General features: G+C 51.9%; 1 protein-coding gene and 1 pseudogene across 1 annotated transcript in view; both read left to right on the top strand.

Annotated features, from left to right (window-relative positions):
- CENPE (centromere protein E) overlaps window positions 1–20,425 on the top strand; it is a 1,817,274-nt gene that overhangs the window by 1,493,316 nt on the left and 303,533 nt on the right. Inside the window, exon 49 of the mRNA XM_086962044.1 lies at window positions 18,694–18,849. Within this exon, the coding sequence (XP_086818170.1) occupies window positions 18,694–18,849 (156 nt within the window). The remainder of the gene's footprint in view (window positions 1–18,693; window positions 18,850–20,425) is intronic.
- On the top strand, window positions 2,508–2,866 carry LOC147728183 (cytochrome b-c1 complex subunit 6, mitochondrial pseudogene; annotated as a pseudogene).

The following is a 20,425-nucleotide window of genomic DNA, read 5'->3' on the forward strand; positions in this document are numbered from 1 at the left end:
CAAAGGATGAAGAGCGGCTCCATCGTCTGGACCCAAAACGTGCGCTTTCATTTTACATGGATCGCACACGCCAGTTCCGGGTGGATGACCAACTGTTTGTTGGCTACGTGGGTGCGAAGAAGGGACGGGCGGTCTGTAAACGAACCATCTCTCGATGGGTCGTCCTCTGCATCAAAGCGTGCTACTCTTTGGCTCGGAAGGAGCCTCCTGTTGGGCTGAGGGCCCATTCCACTCGGGCCACGGCGGCTACCACTGCCCTGGGCCGGGGAGTCCCCTTGCAGGACATTTGCCAAGCGGCTACGTGGGCCTCGCTGCACACCTTTGCGAGGCACTACTGCCTGGACAGCCAAGTCCGGAGGGATGGCTTCTTTGGCCGTTCTGTCCTCCAGGACTTTCTGGTGTAGTTGTATTGGTTCGCAGACCCACCACCGGGGTTGGTATTGCTGGGGTATGTATTCTAAGGTAAGGAATCTAACACTAACGTGTTTCTTTCAGATGAACAAGTTACTTACCTTCGGTAACGATATATCTGTAAGAAACATTAGTTAGTGTTAGATTCCTTACCGAACCCACCCATCCTCCCCGTTCTGCGAACTGATACCTAGGGTTAAGGTCATCCCTTTCAGGGCCCTAGTTTTTTACATGGCACCAGTGTTGGTTCTCTCATGGCTCTGCGTCTCCTGGCGCGGAAATGCTGTGTGCAAAGAACTGACGTCAGCGCGCGGAGGCGGCGTCTATGTACTCCAGCGACGTCATCACGGCGCACGACGCCGACGACGGACGCGGAGCCGCAGGGGACGCCTGCAGACGACGCCTACCGACGCGCAGGGGTACTGCTACGCAAAAGTTTCCGGATCCAGACTGACGCCTGGGGATATTCTAAGGTAAGGAATCTAACACTAACTAATGTTTCTTACAGATATATCGTTACCGAAGGTAAGTAACTTGTTCATTAATCCTGGAATCGACTTGAAATGAAACTCTGGACCCTTCGACATTCACCTGAGCTGAAGACTGAAGAAATCTCCCTTGTGGCCAAGAAGTGACCACCGTGGCAACCAGGCACCATCCAGCAACTCGACTGCTTGCTTTGTCCCCGTTCCCGCCGGAACCAGAGCACAGAGCCCGACAAGATCCAGACTCCCAGACCTCCTTGACCCCGCTGCACGACTCCAGCACAGCTGAGCACCGTGGAAGGCATTGAGACACGTGGGACCGGACATCTTGGAAAGCCTGCAACTTGCTAACAGCGCAGCTCCTGAGGCATCCTCGAAGCTGTGCACTGGGGACTGAGACACCCCGACACCGAGCTCCACCTGCACCGAAGACCAGCACTCCACGAGATCTGCGTGGGGCCCTTCTGCTTGTGTTCTGCTCGACGCGTCGTCCGGTTGCTGGCAGGTTGGCTAGTAGTCCTGTGGCGGCGATCCTTTTGAAAATCCATTGCTGGTCTGGTTGTTCCAGACTGGCCATTGCTTCCCTGAAAAGGTGAAGTACCTCCGACCCTCCTGGTCTGCACCAGAAGCCTTTTGTGTATCCTGCGTGGGTTGCCTTTGCTTAGGCTTGTTGGCTCCGATCTTGAGCCATCCGATCATCCTGCTGCCCTGCCTTTTGTTTGCTTACAGAGAGGTCCCACAGAAGGGGGTTGGCTACAGCCCTTTTGAAATTTTGTTTAGGCATCCTGTAAGGGGACCCCTTTGTCTGGTGAAGGAAAGATGGGAGTTACCTCTCAAACTTCCCAATCAAGACATTGTGGACTATGTACTTGGTCTCCACTCCCGGATGGCAGAGTACATGAAAAAGGCATCCAGAAACCTTGAGGCTAGTCAGGAAATGCAAAAGACCTGGCATGACCAAAAGACTGCACTGATTGTTTACCAGCCAGGACAGAACGTGTTGGTGTTGGAGCCAGTGGCCCCAGCAGCTCTCCAAGACATGTGGAGTGGACCCCACACTATTGTTGAATAGAAGGGAGAAGTAACCTATTTGGTTTATCTCGGAACTCCCAGGAACCCCCACAGGGTGCTTCTTGTCAACAGACTGAAACCATATGTTGACTGGGCAGACAGGGGCTTGCGCATGGCTATTGATGAAGGACCGGAGGAAGAGAGTGACCCTCTCCCAGACCTGCTCTCTCAGAACCCTGATGATGTATCAGTTGATGGTATAGCCTTGGCAGGCAGCCTCACTGACCAGCAGCAGAGTGACTTAAGACAAGTTCTGCAGACATACAGAAATATGTTTTCACTGACTCCAAGTCAAACTACCTGGTGCACTCATGAAGTGGACACTAGAGACAGCCTGCCTGGTAAAAATAAGATTTACAGGCAACCTGATCATGCCAGGGTTTGTATCGGGACAGAAGTCCAGAAAATGTTGGAATTGGGAGTAATTGAACCTTCAGATAGCCTTTGGGCTAGTCCAGTAGTCCTGGTGCCAAAACATCACACCCAAGATGGTAAGAGAGGGCGTTACCAGTTTGTGATAGTGGCTGCTGTGGATAAAACATGGGTCTAGGAGCAGAGAAAGTCTGCGCGGCCCACGAGGGGGTGCCCGAAGAGGAAGAGGAGGAGGATGAAGAAGAAATGGTGGATCCCTTGACCACAGTGATTGAACACTGTGAGAAGTCTGAAGAATGCACAAAACTGCGAGAGAAACTGGAAATGTGTGAAAAGCGTGTATCCTCAAGATCACAAACTGAAGATGAGTGCACAGAAGAGCTTTTCGATTTCCTGCACACAAGGGACCCCTGTGTGGCTCATAAGATATTCAGCAAACTAAAATGAAAAGGATTTATAGAAAGTTTGCCTCAAAAAATGTGTTTCCCTCTGGATTTCCAAGTGACCGCTTTGCCAAGACCAGAAGCTGAACACTTTATTGCAAGTGCTGAGCAGTTTTGATTATGATATCGAAGGTCTCTACGTATATTTCCCCAAACAATATTTTCAGCCCGATACAGCCAGTGAAGTTTTTGTGATTCCTTGTATTAATAAATATATTTTAAGTTAAAAAAAAAAAGATGGTAAGCGAGAGATGAGGTTTTGTGTAGACTACAGAGGTCTCAATGCTGTCACTAAGACAGATGCCCTCCAATACCTAGAGCAGATGACATCATAGATAAGTTGGCCTCTGCCAAATATCTGAGTACATTTGATCTGACAGCTGGCTACTGGCAAATCAGGTTAGCTGAGGCCAAGCCAAAGACAGCATTTTCAACCCCTTGTGGACATTATCAGTTTGTGGTAATTCCCTTTGGTCTGAAAAATTAACCTGCCACGTTTCAAAGGTTGGTGAATAAAGTCCTCTCAGACCTGGATGACTACTGTGCAGCTTTTCTAGATGATATTGCTGTCTTTAGCTCCACCTTGGAAGATCACCTGATCCACCTGAAAAATGTTTTGGAGGCCCTGCAAAAGGCAGGCCAAACTATCAAGGCTACCAAGTGCCAGATAGTGCAGAGTCAGGTTGTATACCTGGGCCACCTTGTAGGTGGAGGCCAGATTCAACCACTATAGAGCAAAATCCAGACCATAATGGACTGGGTTGCTCCAACCACCCAGACTCGGGTCAGAACTTTCTTGGGCCTGACTGGGTACTATAGAAGATTTGTCATGGGGTATGGTTCTATTGTGACACCCCTGAATGACTTAACTTCTAAAAGAATGCCTAAGAAAGTTCAGTTGACAGTCAGCTGTCAAAAGGCATTTGATGACCTGAAGCAGGCCATGTACACTGCACCCATTCTGCAAAGTCCAAACTACTCCAAAGAATTCATTGTTCAAACAGATGCTTCTGAGTCGGGGGTAGGGCTGTGCTATCACAATTGAATGAAGAAGGTCAAGACCAGTCAGTAGCTTTTATAAGCAGAAGGCTAGAGAGAAGCGTTGGTCAGCTATTGAGAGGGAGGCCTTTGCTGTGGTTTGGGCCCTGAAGAAGCGGAGGTCATACTTATTTGGCACTCACTTCACAGTTCAGACAGACCATAAGCCCCTCTTGTGCCTAAAACAGATAAAGGGTGAAAATCCCAAACTAGTCAGGTGGTCATGAGGTACTGGGTTTTTCGGAACCCAGCGGTGCCAGGGAGAACACCCGAAGACCTCGAGTCCTTCCTGTTTCAGACTACAGAAACACAGAGTCTTCTAGGTGAAGTCAAAGATCGTATTTATTGGCTGCAACCAGTAACTGGTATCCTAGAAGTACAACGGCATGTATGTTCTCAGGAGACTGCTCAAATTTACAAAGCCAGCCTTCTCTTTTTATACAAAATAATAAGCTTCAGGCAAGCATTCCTTATTTTACAGTTGATCATACACATATTTTCACTACAAAGAAAAAGCAGAGTCGTGATGACAAGCCCACATTTCAGTTTGTCCAGTCCATAAAGGATTACCCGGCAAGGCCCAGAACTTTCATCAGATATCGACAGACCCCTAATAAAAACGGGCACCTCCTCCTTGTAAAACAGGTCATAAAGAAGAAACGGGGACAGGTGTGTGTGAGATTAGGCGCATAGTTTGTGTGCGATGAACGGTTTATGACATGTTGTGCCTTGATACTAATCTCGTTCGGCCACTTGGAAAGGAACTGCCCGAACAGGTTTGGCTTGAGGCAGTGGAGTCAGCTCGCCCAGGTCACAGAGGAGTCGGCAAAGGTGTATGTGTCCTTCAGATCGAATTCGGCCTTAGTTATTTGGCTATGTGAGGGCAATCACAAAATGGCTGCCACTTACAAAATGGAACCCGAGGGTTCAGGACGAGAACTTCGATTTCAGGGTGATTTCGTCACTCAAACATGACGAAAATGCTTATGTATAGTATTTAAGTCATTACCGGTCTGCTAGTACCAAAATCGTCATGATACGACGATATTTATGACACGAGTGCAGAACTTCAGTACCACAGAATAGCTGAGGCCAGAATTTTCAGTACCACAGTCAATTTCTCTACAGGGCCGGGAATTTACAGTGGAACATAGACCTGGGAGTAACCATGGCAATATGGCAATGCAGATGGACTCTCCAGATACTTATACTTAGAACATGAAGACTCAACTGGTCAAGGTTAGTTTAATGTCCCTGTGTTGGGGGGTGGGGTTTGTGTAGAAGAGTAGGGTCTGCTTCCTATGGTTACCCCCACTTTTTGCTGTGATTCTCTGGTTTTTCGACTTTAGTATGGCTGAGGTCCTGCTAATCTGAAAGAAACACGTTAGTGTTAGATTCCTTACCTTAGAATATCCCCAGGCGTCAGTCTGGATCCGGAAACTTTTGCGTAGCAGTACCCCTGCGCGTCGGTAGGCGTCGTCTGCAGGCGTCCCCTGCGGCTCCGCGTCCGTCGTCGGCGTCGTGCGCCGTGATGACGTCGCTGGAGTATATAGACGCCGCCTCCGCGCGCTGACGTCAGTTCTTCTTTTTTCCGCGCCAGTGGACGCAGATCTGAAGAGCAGTACTCCGGTCTTTGACCAGGTTTTTCGAATTGTTATTATCACTTTGTGCCTGTTAGGATGCCTGGGTTCAAGCACTGTGATGACTGTGAGCGCACGATGTCGGTCACAGACCATCACCGCCTCTGTCTCCGGTGTCTGGGCCCCGACCACGACGTGGACTCCTGCGTCGACTGCCGGGCCCTCACCAATAAGGCTAGACGGGAGCGGTCCCGCAAGCTACTGGAGCTCCGGGTGTCGGCCCCACGTCGGGACCGGGAGCGGTCCCGGTCCGGCCGGAGGTCGAGAGAGCGTTCGAGGGAGCGGTCGCGGAGCCGCGCCGAGCGTTCCGGAAGTCGACACCACTCGTCAGGCTCATCAGGTAAGAAGCACAAGAAGTCGGGGCGTCGTCATCGTACCCCCGACTCCCCCCGACGCTCGCGCGATGCGGCCGGGGGTTCGGGTGACCCCAACCCCGCGGCTCCGCGAGAGTCGCCGGCGCGGCCTGCCCCATACCCTCAGGTCCCTGGGCACATTGCGAAGCCTGAGGAGATAGAGGCGTTCCTCATGGCCATGAGGGCCCTATCTCCTCCGGCGGGTTCCACGGCGCCTGCGGGCCCAGTGAACCCGTCCGGGGGCCCTAGCGGTTCGGCTGATCCTACCTCGACGCCGTCGGATGCTCCGGCGCCGCCGGCGGCTCCGATCCCGGCGCCGCTAGGGCCTTCGGGGTCGACGCCGGATGGACGTCCATCCGATCCGGCGCCGATTCCATCGGGGTTGCCCCCGGCGCCGCCTCCGTGCGACGCCGGTTCCTCGGTGCCGGCTTCGGGCGGCACTGGGGCTCCGGCGCCGGCTCCGGGCGGCGCCGTCCCCTTACCTTCACCGACGCCGGACGCAGAGTCGGACCGGCGTCGCTCGACGCCGGGCTCGGCGCCGGTGGGGCCCATAATCCCAGAGGAGCCGGTCTACATCGTTGACTCCGAATACGGAGAAGATGAAGAGTTCGGTGAAGGTTGGGAGGGGTCCGAGGACCCTCTGTCACGCGAGTGCCAGTATGACCCGGACTGGACAGGTGATTTGGGGGATGCCAGTGGTCTGGACGACTCTCCTAACCCTGGTTTGATCTCTCCTCCTTCCGTGGCATCGGTGGAGGGAGCTGCATATTCTGTGGTGCTGATGAGGGCTGCCTAGGCCTTACACCTTGAGCTCCCCGTCGCGGCCGTGAGGCCTAACATCCTCACTGAGGTCTTCAAACCGCAGTCATGCCCACAGGAGCCACTGCTGCCGTTCAATGAAGCCTTGTCAGACGTTCTGTTGGGCACGTGGTCCAGGCCCGCTTCAGGTGCGCCTGTTGATCGGAACGTGGCCAGGCGCCACCGTCCTTGTCCGGACGACCCCAAGTTCCTGTCTACCCACCCCACTCCTGAGAGTCTGGTGATCCAGGCCTCGACCTCCCAGTCCGCATTCCCGTCGGCCCCGCCCGACCGGGAATCCAAGAGGTATGACCAGTTTGGCAAAAAGGTCTTCTCGTCCATTAGTTTGGGCCTGCGGTCTTGCAACACCGCTTGCCTCTTGGGCCGTTACACCCACTCTGTGTGGGATACGGTCGCGGAACTGCTGCCAGAATGCCCCATGGAGGTGCGGGCAAAACTCGGTCAGGCTGTGGCTGAGGGCCGAGATGCAGCGAAATATTCGATACGGTGTGGTCTTGATACGACCGACTTGCTGGGCAGAGCTATGTCAACGACGGTGGCGATTCGTCGCCACGCCTGGCTGAGATCCGCCAACTTTTCGGCAGATGTCCAGAATACATTGATGGACATGCCGTTCGATGGCTGTCACCTGTTCGGTGACAAGGCGGACCACGCGCTGGAACGCTTCAACGACTCCAGGGTCACGGCCAAGTCCTTGGGTCTCTCGACCCAGCGTCAGCAACCGGGTTCGTTTCGTCCCTTTCGTGGCCAAGGAAGGGGCGCCCCCACACGTGCTGCCAGCCACGCGCCGCAACAATCCTTTCAACGCGGTGGCGGCCGTGGAAACCGCCGTCGTGGCGGTCGGGGACAACGGCGGGGTCAGACTACACCTCCCCCCGCAGCATCTGCCTCAAAATCCTCCTAGTCCGTGCTTTCGGCCCCATGTGACGCCAGTGGGTGGCAGGGTACGCCATCACCACGCTCACTGGCGCACGATCACTTCGGACAGGTGGGTGCTGCAAATCGTCCGAAGGGGCTACTCCCTCCCCTTCGAGACCTCTCCTCCAGCCATGCCCCCGCAGAACCACCGTGTGTCGGGGGACCACTTGACACTTCTGCAGGAGGAAGTTACGGCCCTCTTGGCCAAGGGGGACATCGAGCGCGTTCCTGGGCCAGAAGTAGGGCGTGGTTGTTATTCCCACTACTTTCTGGTACCCAAGAAGGACAAGGGGGGCCTACGTCCTATCTTGGATCTAAGGAACGTCAACGGCTTCCTCCGGAAGGAGAAGTTCAAGATGTTGACGTTAGCTCAGGTCTTGGCTGCTCTAGACCCACAAGACTGGATAATAGCGTTGGACTTGCAGGATGCCTATTTTCACATCCCCGTCCTGCCGGCCCACCGGCGTTACCTGCGGTTCACGGTAGGCCAGGAGCACTTTCAGTTTATCGTGCTTCCCTTCGGCCTTACCAGCGCCCCACGGGTGTTCACAAAGGTGATGGCGGTGGTCGCAGCCCATCTGCGCAGGTTGGGGGTTTCAGTCTTCCCCTACCTAGACGACTGGTTGTTGAAGGCGGGCTCGCCCCAGACAGTCGTCCACCACCTTCAGATGACGGCAGACCTCTTGCACGACCTGGGGTTCTCCATCAATGTGCCGAAATCACACCTGTGTCCCTCTCAAAAGCTCCTTTTCATCGGAGCGGTTCTGGACTCGGCGCAGTTTCGAGTTTATCCTCCGGAACGGCGGGTCCGGGATATTCAGGCTTTGATTCCCATCTTTCAGCCGCTATCCCGGGTTTCGGTCAGGTTGACGCTGCGGCTGCTGGGACTGATGGCTTCCTGCATCCTTCTGGTGCATCACGCCCGGTGGCGGATGCGGGCTCTGCAGTGGGACCTGAAGTTTCAGTGGGCCCAGCATCAGGGCAACTTGTCCGACCACGTCTTGATCTCGGAGGGCACTGCGAGACAACTGCAGTGGTGGCTTACGGACCGCGATTGGGTCAGAGGCAGATCCCTCTCCCTTCCCCAACCGGAGCACGTTGTCGTGACGGACGCGTCCCTCCAGGGCTGGGGTGGCCACTTGGGAGAGGCAGAGATCAGAGGCATCTGGTCTCCGGCGGAGTCCCGGCTCCATATCAACCTGTTGGAGCTGCGGGCGATTCGTCTGGCACTGAAGGCATTCCTCCCCTTTGTCAACGGGAGTGTAGTGCAGGTGTTCACCGACAACACCACCGCCATGTGGTACTGCAACAAACAGGGCGGAGTGGGGTCGTGGACCCTTTGCCAGGAGGCTCTGCGCCTCTGGCAATGGCTGGAACGTCAGGGCGTGACTCTGACGGTTCAACACCTGGCAGGTTCCCTGAACGCCAGGGCGGACGAACTCAGCCGTCGGTGCTCGATGGATCACGAATGGCGTCTGAACTCGGACGTGGCGCAAGGCATCTTTCTGCAATGGGGAGAGCCTTGGTTAGATCTATTCGCCACAGAAGAGAACGCGCAATGTCATCAGTTCTGCGCGTTGGAGTTTCCAAGACGGCACTCGCACGGCGACGCCTTTCGGCGCGAGTGGAGTTGCGGTCTGTTATACGCCTTTCCGCCTATACCACTTCTGCCCAGAGTGCTGAAGAAGATCAGGCGCGACCGGGCCCAAGTTATCCTTGTGGCTCCGGACTGGCCTCCTTTCCTGTCCATTCATCCTGACAAGGTGGTTCTGAGGACTAGACCTTCTTTCCTGCCCAAGGTTGTTTCGGCCTTTCACATCGGGCAGTCCATCACCCTCCCTTCCTTCTTCCCGCCTCCGCATCCTTCAAAGGATTGAGAGCGGCTCCATCGTCTGGACCCAAAACGTGCGCTTTCATTTTACATGGATCGCACACGCCAGTTCCGGGTGGATGACCAACTGTTTGTGGGCTACGTGGGTGCGAAGAAGGGACGGGCGGTCTGTAAACGAACCATCTCTTGATGGGTCGTTCTCTGCATCAAAGCGTGCTACTCTTTGGCTCGGAAGGAGCCTCCTGTTGGGCTGAGGGCCCATTCCACTCGGGCCACTGCAGCTACTACTGCCCTGGGCCGGGGAGTCCCTTTGCAGGACATTTGCCAAGCGGCTACGTGGGCCTCGCTGCACACCTTTGCGAGGCACTACTGCCTGGACAGTCAAGTCCGGAGGGATGGCTTCTTTGGCCGTTCTGTCCTCCAGGACTTTCTGGTGTAGTATTGTATTGGTTCGCAGACCCACCACCGGGGTTGGTATTGCTGGGGTATGTATTCTAAGGTAAGGAATCTAACACTAACGTGTTTCTTTCAGATGAACAAGTTACTTACCTTCGGTAACGATATATCTGTAAGAAACATTAGTTAGTGTTAGATTCCTTACCGAACCCACCCATCCTCCCCGTTCTGCGAACTGATAACTAGGGTTAAGGACATCCCTTTCAGGGCCCTAGTTTTACATGGCACCAGTGTTGGTTCTCTCATGGCTCTGCGTCTCCTGGCGCGGAAAAGCTGTGTACAAAGAACTGACGTCAGCGCGCGGAGGCGGCGTCTATATACTCCAGCGACGTCATCACGGCGCACGACGCCGACGACGGACGCGGAGCCGCAGGGGACGCCTGCAGACGACGCCTACCGATGCGCAGGGGTACTGCTACGCAAAAGTTTCCGGATCCAGACTGACGCCTGGGGATATTCTAAGGTAAGGAATCTAACACTAACTAATGTTTCTTACAGATATATCGTTACCGAAGGTAAGTAACTTGTTCATCAGGCCCACAGCCTAGGTGTTCTCTCTCTAAATTGGTATCATGTACTTTAGGTACATAACAGATTGGTTACTGGGTCACCCTTGTGAGCCCCTGTATAGTGTACCCAAGGTACCCAGGGCATAGGTGCACCCAAGGCCTACCAGGGGCTGCAGCATGTATTATGCCACCCCTGGTTTGCCTTCCAAACTGACACCACAGGTCTGTTCACTCAGCCTGGGTAAAGTGGTGTAATCACCCCTTACTTAGATGTAGTATATCCATATCTATATACATATATAAACACATATAAACCACTCCTGAGGCAGACCTTGACAATCCTGGAGGTAGAGTGCTTGTTTTTATGTGAGAAGGTGCCCTAGCATGAGTTGAACCCCTCTGCAGCTTTCGGAACCATCCCCTTATAACTGTTCTATGATATAGCCATACTATATACTTTTAAGTGCATTATAATTCTCACGGTTAATGCTAACTTTGGTTTGGCTTCATCAAAACATGTTGTGTAAGGTGTCAAACACTTTGGAATCCTCTCCCCAAAAAAATCAGTTCTGGCAGCAGGGGTGGCATTCCACCCTTCTAGAGGGAGAAGACATGTAGTTACTGGTTTACCCAGTTAAAGTTAAACAGAGCCTCAGCATCACAAAATGGATGCTTTTGCCACAGACACGAGTCTGCTCTCCTGCTGCTGGACGAAACTCCGGCAGGGGAGGCCTGGACAATAGGTTTCCTGCCCAGGGAGGTGCTGGCACCTCCCCAGACAGGCTTTGTGTATTGGGGCAGGGGGGGCTGCATTCAGTGAATGCTTTCCAGACACTCCCTGGGGCACACTAGGTACTCAATGCATTTCCTAGTTCAAACCGGTTGCTGGGGCACTCAGCCCGAGCTCTGGCGCGAAACTGGACAAAGGGAAAGGGGTGTAACCACCCCCTCCCAAGGTTCACCCATAGGACGGACCTTCGAGATAGTCCAACCCCTAAACTTACTATAATTATAGAATCTCAGTCCCTAGGACTTTAAATTACTCTGGACGAAACTCTGAAACATATATCCTGGACCTTCGGCATTGCATTTCGACTGTAAGACTGAAGACATCTCCCTTGTGGTCATGGAGTGACCACCCTGTTCAAGCAGGCACCAACAGCAATCAATCAATCAATCAATCAGAGCATTTGTATAGCGTGCTACTCACCCGGAGGGTCTCAAGGCTCTTGGGGTGGGGGGGGGGGGGTCCACTACTGCTCGAACAGCCAGGTCGTGAGTTGCTTCCTTAAGGCGAGGTGGTCTTGGGTCAGGCGGAGGTGGGTGGGGAGGGAGTTCCACGTCTTGGCGGCCAGGTAGGAGAAGGATCTTCCTCCCATTGTGGCTCTTCGGATGCGGGGGACGGCGGCGAGGGTGTGGCTGGTCGATCGAAGCTGGCGGGTGGGAGTGTAGAAGTTCAGGCGGTCGTTGAGGTATCTTGGGCTTGGTTGTGGAGAGCTTTGTGTGCGTGGGTGAGGAGTCGGAACGTGATTCTTTTGCTGACCGGGAGCCAGTGCAGGTTTCTCAGGTGTGCGGAGATGTGGCTGTGTCGGGGGATGTCCAGGATGAGTCGTGCTGAGGCGTTCTGTATGCGCTGAAGTCTTTTCTGGAGTTTTGCAGTGGTTCCGGCGTAGAGGGAGTTGCCGTAGTCCAGTCGCCTGGTGACGAGGGCCTGGGTGACCGCCTTCCTGGTTTCGGTAGGGATCCACCGGAAGATCTTATGTAGCATGCGAAGGATGTTGAAGCATGACGAGGAGACGGCGTTGACTTGTCTGGCCATGGAGAGGGAGGAGTCCAGGATGAAGCCCAGGTTGCGTGCGTGGTCTGTTGGTTTGGGTGCGCTGCCCAGGGCCGGGGGCCACCAGGAGTCGTACCAGACGGAGGGCGATGATCCCAGGATGAGGACTTCCGTCTTATCTGAGTTTAGTTTCAGGCGGCTGTTCATCATCCACTCGGCTAAGTCTTTCATCCCTTTGTGTAGGTTGGTTATGGCGGTGGCGGGGTGGTTGGTGAGGGAGAGGATCAGCTGGGTGTTGTCGGCGTAGGAGATGATGTTGAGGTTGTGTTGGCGTGTGATGGCCGCGAGGTGGCTCTTGTACGTGTTGAACAGCGTGGGGCTGAGTGATGATCCTTGTGGTACGCCGCAGATGACTTCGGTGGCTTCTGATCTGAATGGGGGGAGGCGGACCTCCGACTTTGCCGATCTGCATTTTGGAGGCTCCAGCCGGATCCCGCAGAATCTGCAACACAGGACACAGAATTCCAGACATCTCTGACCCTGACCTTCGCTCACAGGAAAGCTGAGACCCGTGGTGGACACGAGAGTCATGGGACCGGAACTCCTAGACATCCTGCATTTTGCAAGCTGCACCTACTTCCCGATGGATCCCGAAGTTCTGCATTGGGGTGCTTGAAGCCCCAGCCCGAGCACCATTTGCACCGAAGCTCAAAGGCCCCCACTCCACGAGTGTCCCGTGGACCCGATTTGTGCATTTCCGCTAGACACGTCTTCGCGGTTCCTGGCCAGTTGGCTAGTGAGCACCCAAGAAGACCAATCTGGAATCAAACTTGCTTTTCTGGTTGCTCCAGGCTTGCTCCAGCTCCCCTGCAAAGGAGACGCGCCTCAGACCTTGCTGGTCTGCAACAAAGCCAATCTCGACATCCTGCTTGGGTTGCGTTTGGCAAGGCTTGTTGGGTCCAATCCGGATACCGACACCGCAGTCAACTAGATCCTTCATGGGATAGCTCGAATCCAGCTCCTGGTCTTTGTCGACACCTCCTGGACCTCTTGGCTGAAGAGACAAACTTCACCTTTTCACCTGAAATCACCCGACATTGGCTGGCAGCTTTCCATCGCCATCCTGGTCACTGGCAAGTGGCCCAGACTCTGTCCCTTCTTTTTTCAGGTTCTTCAGATCTTCGATCCACCCTTGGATCCACCCGGACACTTTTACACTGGTCGCATGCAGCACTTCTTTGCAGCTCTCCATTGAAAACTACGACGAAACCAGACACCAAAAGGCACCTATGCACCCGGCTTACCTTGGTGAGGTAACACGAGTCATCCGGTGCTCCCGTGGGTCTTAACTCTTGAAGTGTCCTAGTTTAAAAGGGTTTCATCGTAGTCCATCTTGAAGTGAAGTAACTTGTTAGTTTCCCATAGAAAGTCAACCGTAACCTTTGTTTAGACACTGCACGCGTCTCCCGTGGACCTCCTACTTCCTAACCTTTGGTTGTTCCTAGAAGCCCCTATGAAGCCCTAGGCCTGCTTTCTATTCCAGACGTGGTTCTTATACCATGGGAGGCCCCTAGGGCAAAATGTATACTGTGCAACTTATCGTATGCTAATTAAGTTCCTTGTATTGTACTTTTACCTCTGACCTCATAAAGAGTGCAAAGGGGTTGTGTTTAGAATAAATACATATATATTTGATATATAACTTGTGTGGTGTGCTTTCATTTGGTACTCAGGAGATTATAATTGGTAAAACAACTAGCTTAATTCGCTCTCTGAAGTCTTAGCCTGAAGACTGTTCGCCATTGCTACCCCTAGGATAGCTTTCTATAAGGTTGACTTTACAACCACCATCAAAAAGGGTCGATTAGACTGGTGCACGGTGCCCACCAGAACTAGTGGTCATCATATGACAGGCTAACTTCTCACACCGACGTGCAGAGGTACTGCTGAAGAAATTTCTCCAGATCCAGTCTGACGCCAAGGGATAATTCTAAGTTAAGAAATCTATAACTAAAATATGTCTCTTACAGATATACTGTTACCAAAGGTAAGTTACTTGTTAGTCAGGTAATATGCAAAGTTGGAGAGTCCCAAATATTTTCAATGGTTCCTAGGCAATAAAAACTAACATCGCAAAGTCACTGAAAAATCACTGTAATTGAGTATTACGTCAGTGGGAGATTCATTGATACAAATACTTTTCCCTTGACAGTTGAACTGTAGAATAATTAAGAATTAAAGATGTGATAAATGTAAAAGTATAACAAAATAGACAACTTGCGTGTAACCATCACATTGGTGCAAGTTGTGAGAAGTTGGCCTGATATGCAGTGCTCTCTATTCTAGTGATCACTATGTATCAGTCCAAACGACCCTTATTGATGATTGGTTGTAAGTCAACCGTAGACCAGCTATCCTAGTAGCATGGACAAAAGCAGTCTTTAGGCTAGACTCTAGAGGGCGTGTTAAGCCAGCAGTTATACCATCACATATACCCCTTGAACACCAAGTGAAAGGACACCACACAAGTTGTTATGAAAATAAAAGGATATTTATTTAGAACACAACAACCCTGGACTCTTTATGAGGACAGGGTGCTAAGCACAATACAAAGCTCTTAAGAAAATACGCAAAGTTGCACAATTTACACAAATGCCCCAGGGGCACGAAAAACCATATACTCTAAAAGTGGAATGCGAAATTACTAGCAGGTAAGTACTACGCTAATAGGCTTTGGGATCGCTAGGACTTGACTACTGAACCTTCAGATTACTAGCAGGAGGCATAGGGAGATCGGGTGCAGAGTGAGCACTCTCACGCGGGATGCGGAACAAAGTCTATGGTTGCTAGGAATTACAAAGTTAGTGTTATCGGACGAATCCGACTAGGTAGAGCTGAAACGAAAAAGGATCTGGACCCTTGGATAGCAAGACTATGCTGGAGCACCGAAATGCTGAGTTTACCTAGCACAGGGGCTGCGGATGCATAGGTCTGGAAAGACGTCGGGAATCCTCGTTGCATTCTATGGAGCCTGAAAGAAGTTGTTGCTGGCAGGCGACCAGTGAAGAGATTCGGATGGATCCAAGCCTGGATCGGAGATGGAAGACACCTGTAAGCAGAGGGGACCAAGTTCTGAATCACTACCCAGTGATTAGATGGGCACCAGGATGGCACCGGATGGAGTCACCTCGACCAGGTGAGTGGGCGACGCTGGGCTCTGCAGTCTCACGGACCAGGAGGCATTGTCGGCGACCACGATGGAGGTGCGAGCTGTCCCACGATGGTATCTGCTGTCGACGTCGCTGGACCCAGGATTGGGGCAACAAGTCTTGGCAAATGCAAGCCTACGCGGTGGACTCAAAATGGCGTCTGGAGCGGACCAGGAGGGTCCGGGGTGCTCCTCTGTTGGAGGGGAGCAAGAGCCAGTCTGGAGCAACCAGACCAGCGGTGTTGATGTCGTCGTTCGTCGTCGGGAAGGCCACAAGCCAGCGGGCTAGTAGCCAGACAACGCGGTGAGCAGCAAAGAGCAGAAGGGCCCCACGCAGATCTCGTGGAGGCTGGGAGGCTGAACTTCGGTGCTGGAGCTGCTCAGGGATGGGGCTTCTCACACCCCAAAGCACTCACTCGAGGATCCCTCGGCGGTCGTGCTGGGCAAGCGTCGTGCAGTCTTGAAGATGGCCGGTCCCTCGAGGTCTCGTCGCACCCACGGATCTCAGCTGAGCTGACGATGTGGGTAGAGGTCAGAGGTGCCAGGGAAGCCGGTTCTCGTCGAGCTGGGCAGTCTTGATCCGGAGGAGAGACTTACAGCAAACAGCAGTGTTCTTGGATGGTGCCTGCGGGTGCAGGGTGACTACTCCTTGGCCACAAGGGAGAAATCTTGAGAAGAAGTCGAGAGTTCCTTTCGTAGAAAGTAGTTTCAGGATTCAAAGATGATCTAATTTGGAAGGGGGCCCGCTCCTATCTTTATACTAGGAAAAGGGGCTGGCACGCGACTAGGTCCTGCCCATGGGTGGGACCAGGAAGGGGGGTGGTTACACCCCTCTCCCATGCCAGACTTTCCCCAGCTCAGGGGCTGGTGTGCCCCTGGAACTGGTTCTAGCCGGCAGATGCATAGTGAGCACCGGGGTGCCACTTGCAGTCACCTTCCTTTAACGCCCTGCCTACCCAGGATACACAAAACCCTGTCTGGGATGGTGCTGGCACCGCCCCTGACAGGAAACCCTTTGTCCAAGCCTCCCTCGCTGGAAGGACTCCCAGCAGCAGGAGGTCAGACTTGTGTCTGTGGTGGCAGCATCCATTTTGTGATGCTGAGGCTTGAGTTAACTTTAACCGGAGTTCACAGTTACATACATGTCGTGTCCCTCTAGAAGGGTGGAATGCTAACCCCGTCGACAGAATTGGCGAGGGGTTAGTATTCCAATTCGTATGACACCTTACTTGACATGTTTTGATAAAGCGATACCAGAGTTGGCATATAACCGCGAGGATTATAATGCACTTAAGAGTATATGGTATGCGTTATCATGGAACAGCTATTAGGACTTGGTTCCGCAAGCTGCAAACGGGCTCAGCTCATGCCAGAGCACCATCTCACACGATTCCAAGCACTCTGCCTTCAGGATTGTCAAGGCCTGCCATAGGAGTGACTGATAGGAATACGGGTGTCCATTTTAGGGTTAGATATAGGTATACTATATCTAAAGCAAGGGGTGATTACACCACCTTTCCCCAGCTGTCGTGCAGCCAGTTGTCAGATTTAGATGGCCAGCCAGGGGTGGCATAATACATGCTGCAGCCCCTGGTAGGCCCTGGGTACACCTATGCCCTGAGTTACAGGGTCTGGTAAGGTGGCCCAGTACCAATTGGTAAATGCACCTAAGGTACATGGAATCCATTTTACAGAGAGAGCAGTAGGCCTGGGGTCCTGACTGGCAGGGTCCCAGGCCAACTATGTCAAAAACCAGCTAAAACACAGGGCAAAAAGTTGGGGGCAACCATAGTCAGGATCTACCTTCCTACACAAGTAGAGAGCAATGCAACTCTTTACCAATCCTTTCAATAATTTTCTTCCTTAAGTATAGATAAAGAATCAATCCTCTGTAGAAAAAGTATAGGGATAATGTATAGTTGGTTAGGAACCTCTGACTCATTTAAAGAAAAAAAAGAAACCGACCAACTGAACAATTCTCTCCAAGTAACCTCTAAGGATGGCCTAATAAAGATTGCATGATATAGTGTATGAGAAAAGGAAAACATTTTCATGTCACAGAAACACCAACCCCAAAAAAAGAGGAGGAGAAAGCCCATGTAAGCTTGTTATAGCTTGCTGTATCAAATACTCAAATCACACTTATGGATCATTTTCTGAGGTAAGTCAAACAGGGAATGGAATCTCTCTTCTGTGTTCCTTAGTATGAAAAGGAGCAGTGGGATTGCCATATGCAACCAATACGGAGTAGGCAGGGAACAGACCCTCCTGGTTGCACAACTCGTATTGGAGGAAAGCCTCTTGTGACAAGTGCGTGAGCATAAGGTCTGCAAACACCAAGCAAGATTGGGCACAATTGCGTCCCACTCAATTATTCCCCCAAACCGTTGGGGCGTCTGCCAGACAGCTACCTAGTCGTCCTTCAACAGGCATTACTACGTTGATTTCTAGGTCCACAGTGAGGGCCATTATGTCTTTTTGGTCATGCAAGACTTACTGATGTGAAATCCACTCCACAAGACCTCCATTGGAGGTTCTGCTTTTGTATTTCTTGAAAAGGTGAGGCATCTGCATTAAGAAGTATCCATTTAAAGACAGTCGCTAAACTTTGTTAAACCTCTTTCTGGTGTATTCTCCATCTAACTACTTATTCCTCACCTTATCCGCCCTCCCTTCCTCTCTGTGGAGCGCACTTCTATGTATTATTAAGGTTCTATGTTACATTCTCCATAGTGTTACGGTTCACAATCTGTTACAGATGTTTAACATCTAAGGTTGCTGAAAAATTATTGTAAACTCAAGTGAGCATGCATGAGTGAAACCTGTCTATAAGTCTGCATCATCACTTCCAGCATTGGGACACGGCTCTATAGAATCTGATAATACTACTTAACAACTCTCAAGGGCAATTGTCGGAAAACTTTACTGGATACATTCTGGTTTGTGGCAGAAATCAAAAGGTGAGTAATCTGGTTGGAGAATCTGGTATTGTCGAAAGTAAGTAACTTAATTCTTCTGTGGCATGATTGAATATGCCTAACCATATTGGCATCCCATTTAGCATGTTCATTTCAATGTACACCCAGAGATCAACTCCTCTGCTTGCTTAATGGCTCCATTATAATGACACCATATTGAAGATTAATGTTTTGACTGTATAGCAAAAGTGTTGTGGTTACTTATCAAGCTTAAGGATTTATACAAAAACTGTACTGCGGTGTCAGGGATAAAGTTACATGGTGTTGGCCCTTTTTGAAAAATGGTATGTGTAATGGGTTGGTCGTATGTCCTGCTTTATAGCGACTAGTTGTCTTGTCATCCATAAAGCTGTGTTAATGTTATAGTTGTTTACATTTTTATAGTTGGTGATTGAGTTGAAAAACGCCAAGGCTGAAATTCTACTTGTTCAACAAAAACTAGAAGACGTAAACACGCTTCTTGCAGACAAAGAAAACCGAGTCTCTGGCCTTTTGAATCAGTTATCATCTCAAGATCATCTTTTAAACCAACACAGTCAGGTATTGTCATTTGTACTTTCACTAGGCAGAAACTATTGCATGATATAGATTGGGTGGATTGCATGCTTATAATTGAAAATTGAGTTCAGTATTTTGGGGCGAGGGGAGGGATGATATTTTACCAAGGTGAGTTCATACCCTCCCAGTAGCCAGAACAGTCATATTAGTAACTGGTTCTTTTCCATTCAGTATCCTTGTTTGAGCTATTTTTGTTCAGTGATTTCTATCAAGAGGCTTCAGAAGTACTCAATGTGCAAGCTACACTACTTGTTCCACAGGTCAAGTATTTTTCTGTCTTGCAAGTCCTCATCCACAGTGGAAATGGAGCGTGAGAACCATTCAAAAGTCGAAAATACTTTATTCGGCCCATAAAAGCCGTAAAAGCAGACAGTCAAAAAACTTATCTGAAAGAAGCCGGTAGGGATAGATTCCTTACCTTAGAATTACCCCCAGGCGTCAGGCTGGATCCAGAAAGTTATTACGCCAGCAGTACCCCCTTCGTGTCGGTAGGCGTCGTCTTGCGGCTCTGCGTGCGTCGCTGGCGTCTGTGGCGCCGGGATGATGTCGCAGGAGCTACTTAGACGCGCCCATGCGCGTTGAGGTCAGTTCTTTCTTTTTCCGTGCCAGCAAGTGCAGATCCTGGAAGAGGAAGTACCCCCAGTCAATTTTTGACTGAGCTTTTCGAGACCTTTTACCTCATCTTTTCCTGTCAATCGACTCCTGGTGTCGTACGGATGCTTGGTTTCAAGAACTGTGGGGACTGTCATCTCATGATGTCAGTGACAGACCCTCACCTTGTGTGTCTCTGCCTTTGTCGTGACCGTGACCCCAAGTCGTGCCCTGACTGCTGGCGCTGAAGACTTTGCAGGAGCGGTCCCGAATGTTGCTTGAAGTCAGGCAGTCAGCTCCGTGCCGCTCGATGTCCCGGTCCTGTGAGAGGTCGATGGACCGGTCGCGGAGTAGTCCTCACCATTCTTCTGGATCGAAGTCTTCGCACTCTGGGTCAAGTAAGACGAAGCGTTCCAAAAATAAGTTGAAGTATAGTCACTCTTCGACTTCCCCTCGCCCGTCGCGGCTGAGGGTGTGGGCGCTGCCACCCCAGCGGCTCCGGCACCGCCTGCGACTTCGCCTCCAGGGTACACTCCTTTTCCGGGTGCGTGGGCGACTCCTGCTCAGGTGCAAGAGTTTCTTGCTGCCATAGCCCAACTCTTTGGGCCGTCTGGCCCGCCCGTGCGCCTGTGGGCCCGACGGGGGGGGTACTGCTTTGCCATTTCCGGGGGGTCCGGCCAGACCCCGATCGACACCAGTTGACCTTGTGACACCTCCTCTGGTGCCGTTTTCCCCGGCATCAGATGTCGCCCGCTCCTCGGGATGTCGTCGCCCCCAGGTTCAGCCCTGACCCGGATACGGTGCTGGATCGACGTAACCCAACGCCAATACCGACGCCGATGGGGTCTTTTGTGCCTTATTTTGAGCCTGTTCCACAGACTTCGGAGGAAGGGGAGGACTGAGAGGGGTCTGAGGACCCTCTAGCACAGGACTGTGCTTATGATGCGTGTGAGAAGTTGGCCTGGCA

Source organism: Lissotriton vulgaris, chromosome 3_1 (genome assembly GCF_964263255.1).
Source record: "Lissotriton vulgaris chromosome 3_1, aLisVul1.2, whole genome shotgun sequence".
In the NCBI taxonomy this organism is placed as follows: Eukaryota; Metazoa; Chordata; class Amphibia; order Caudata; family Salamandridae; genus Lissotriton; species Lissotriton vulgaris.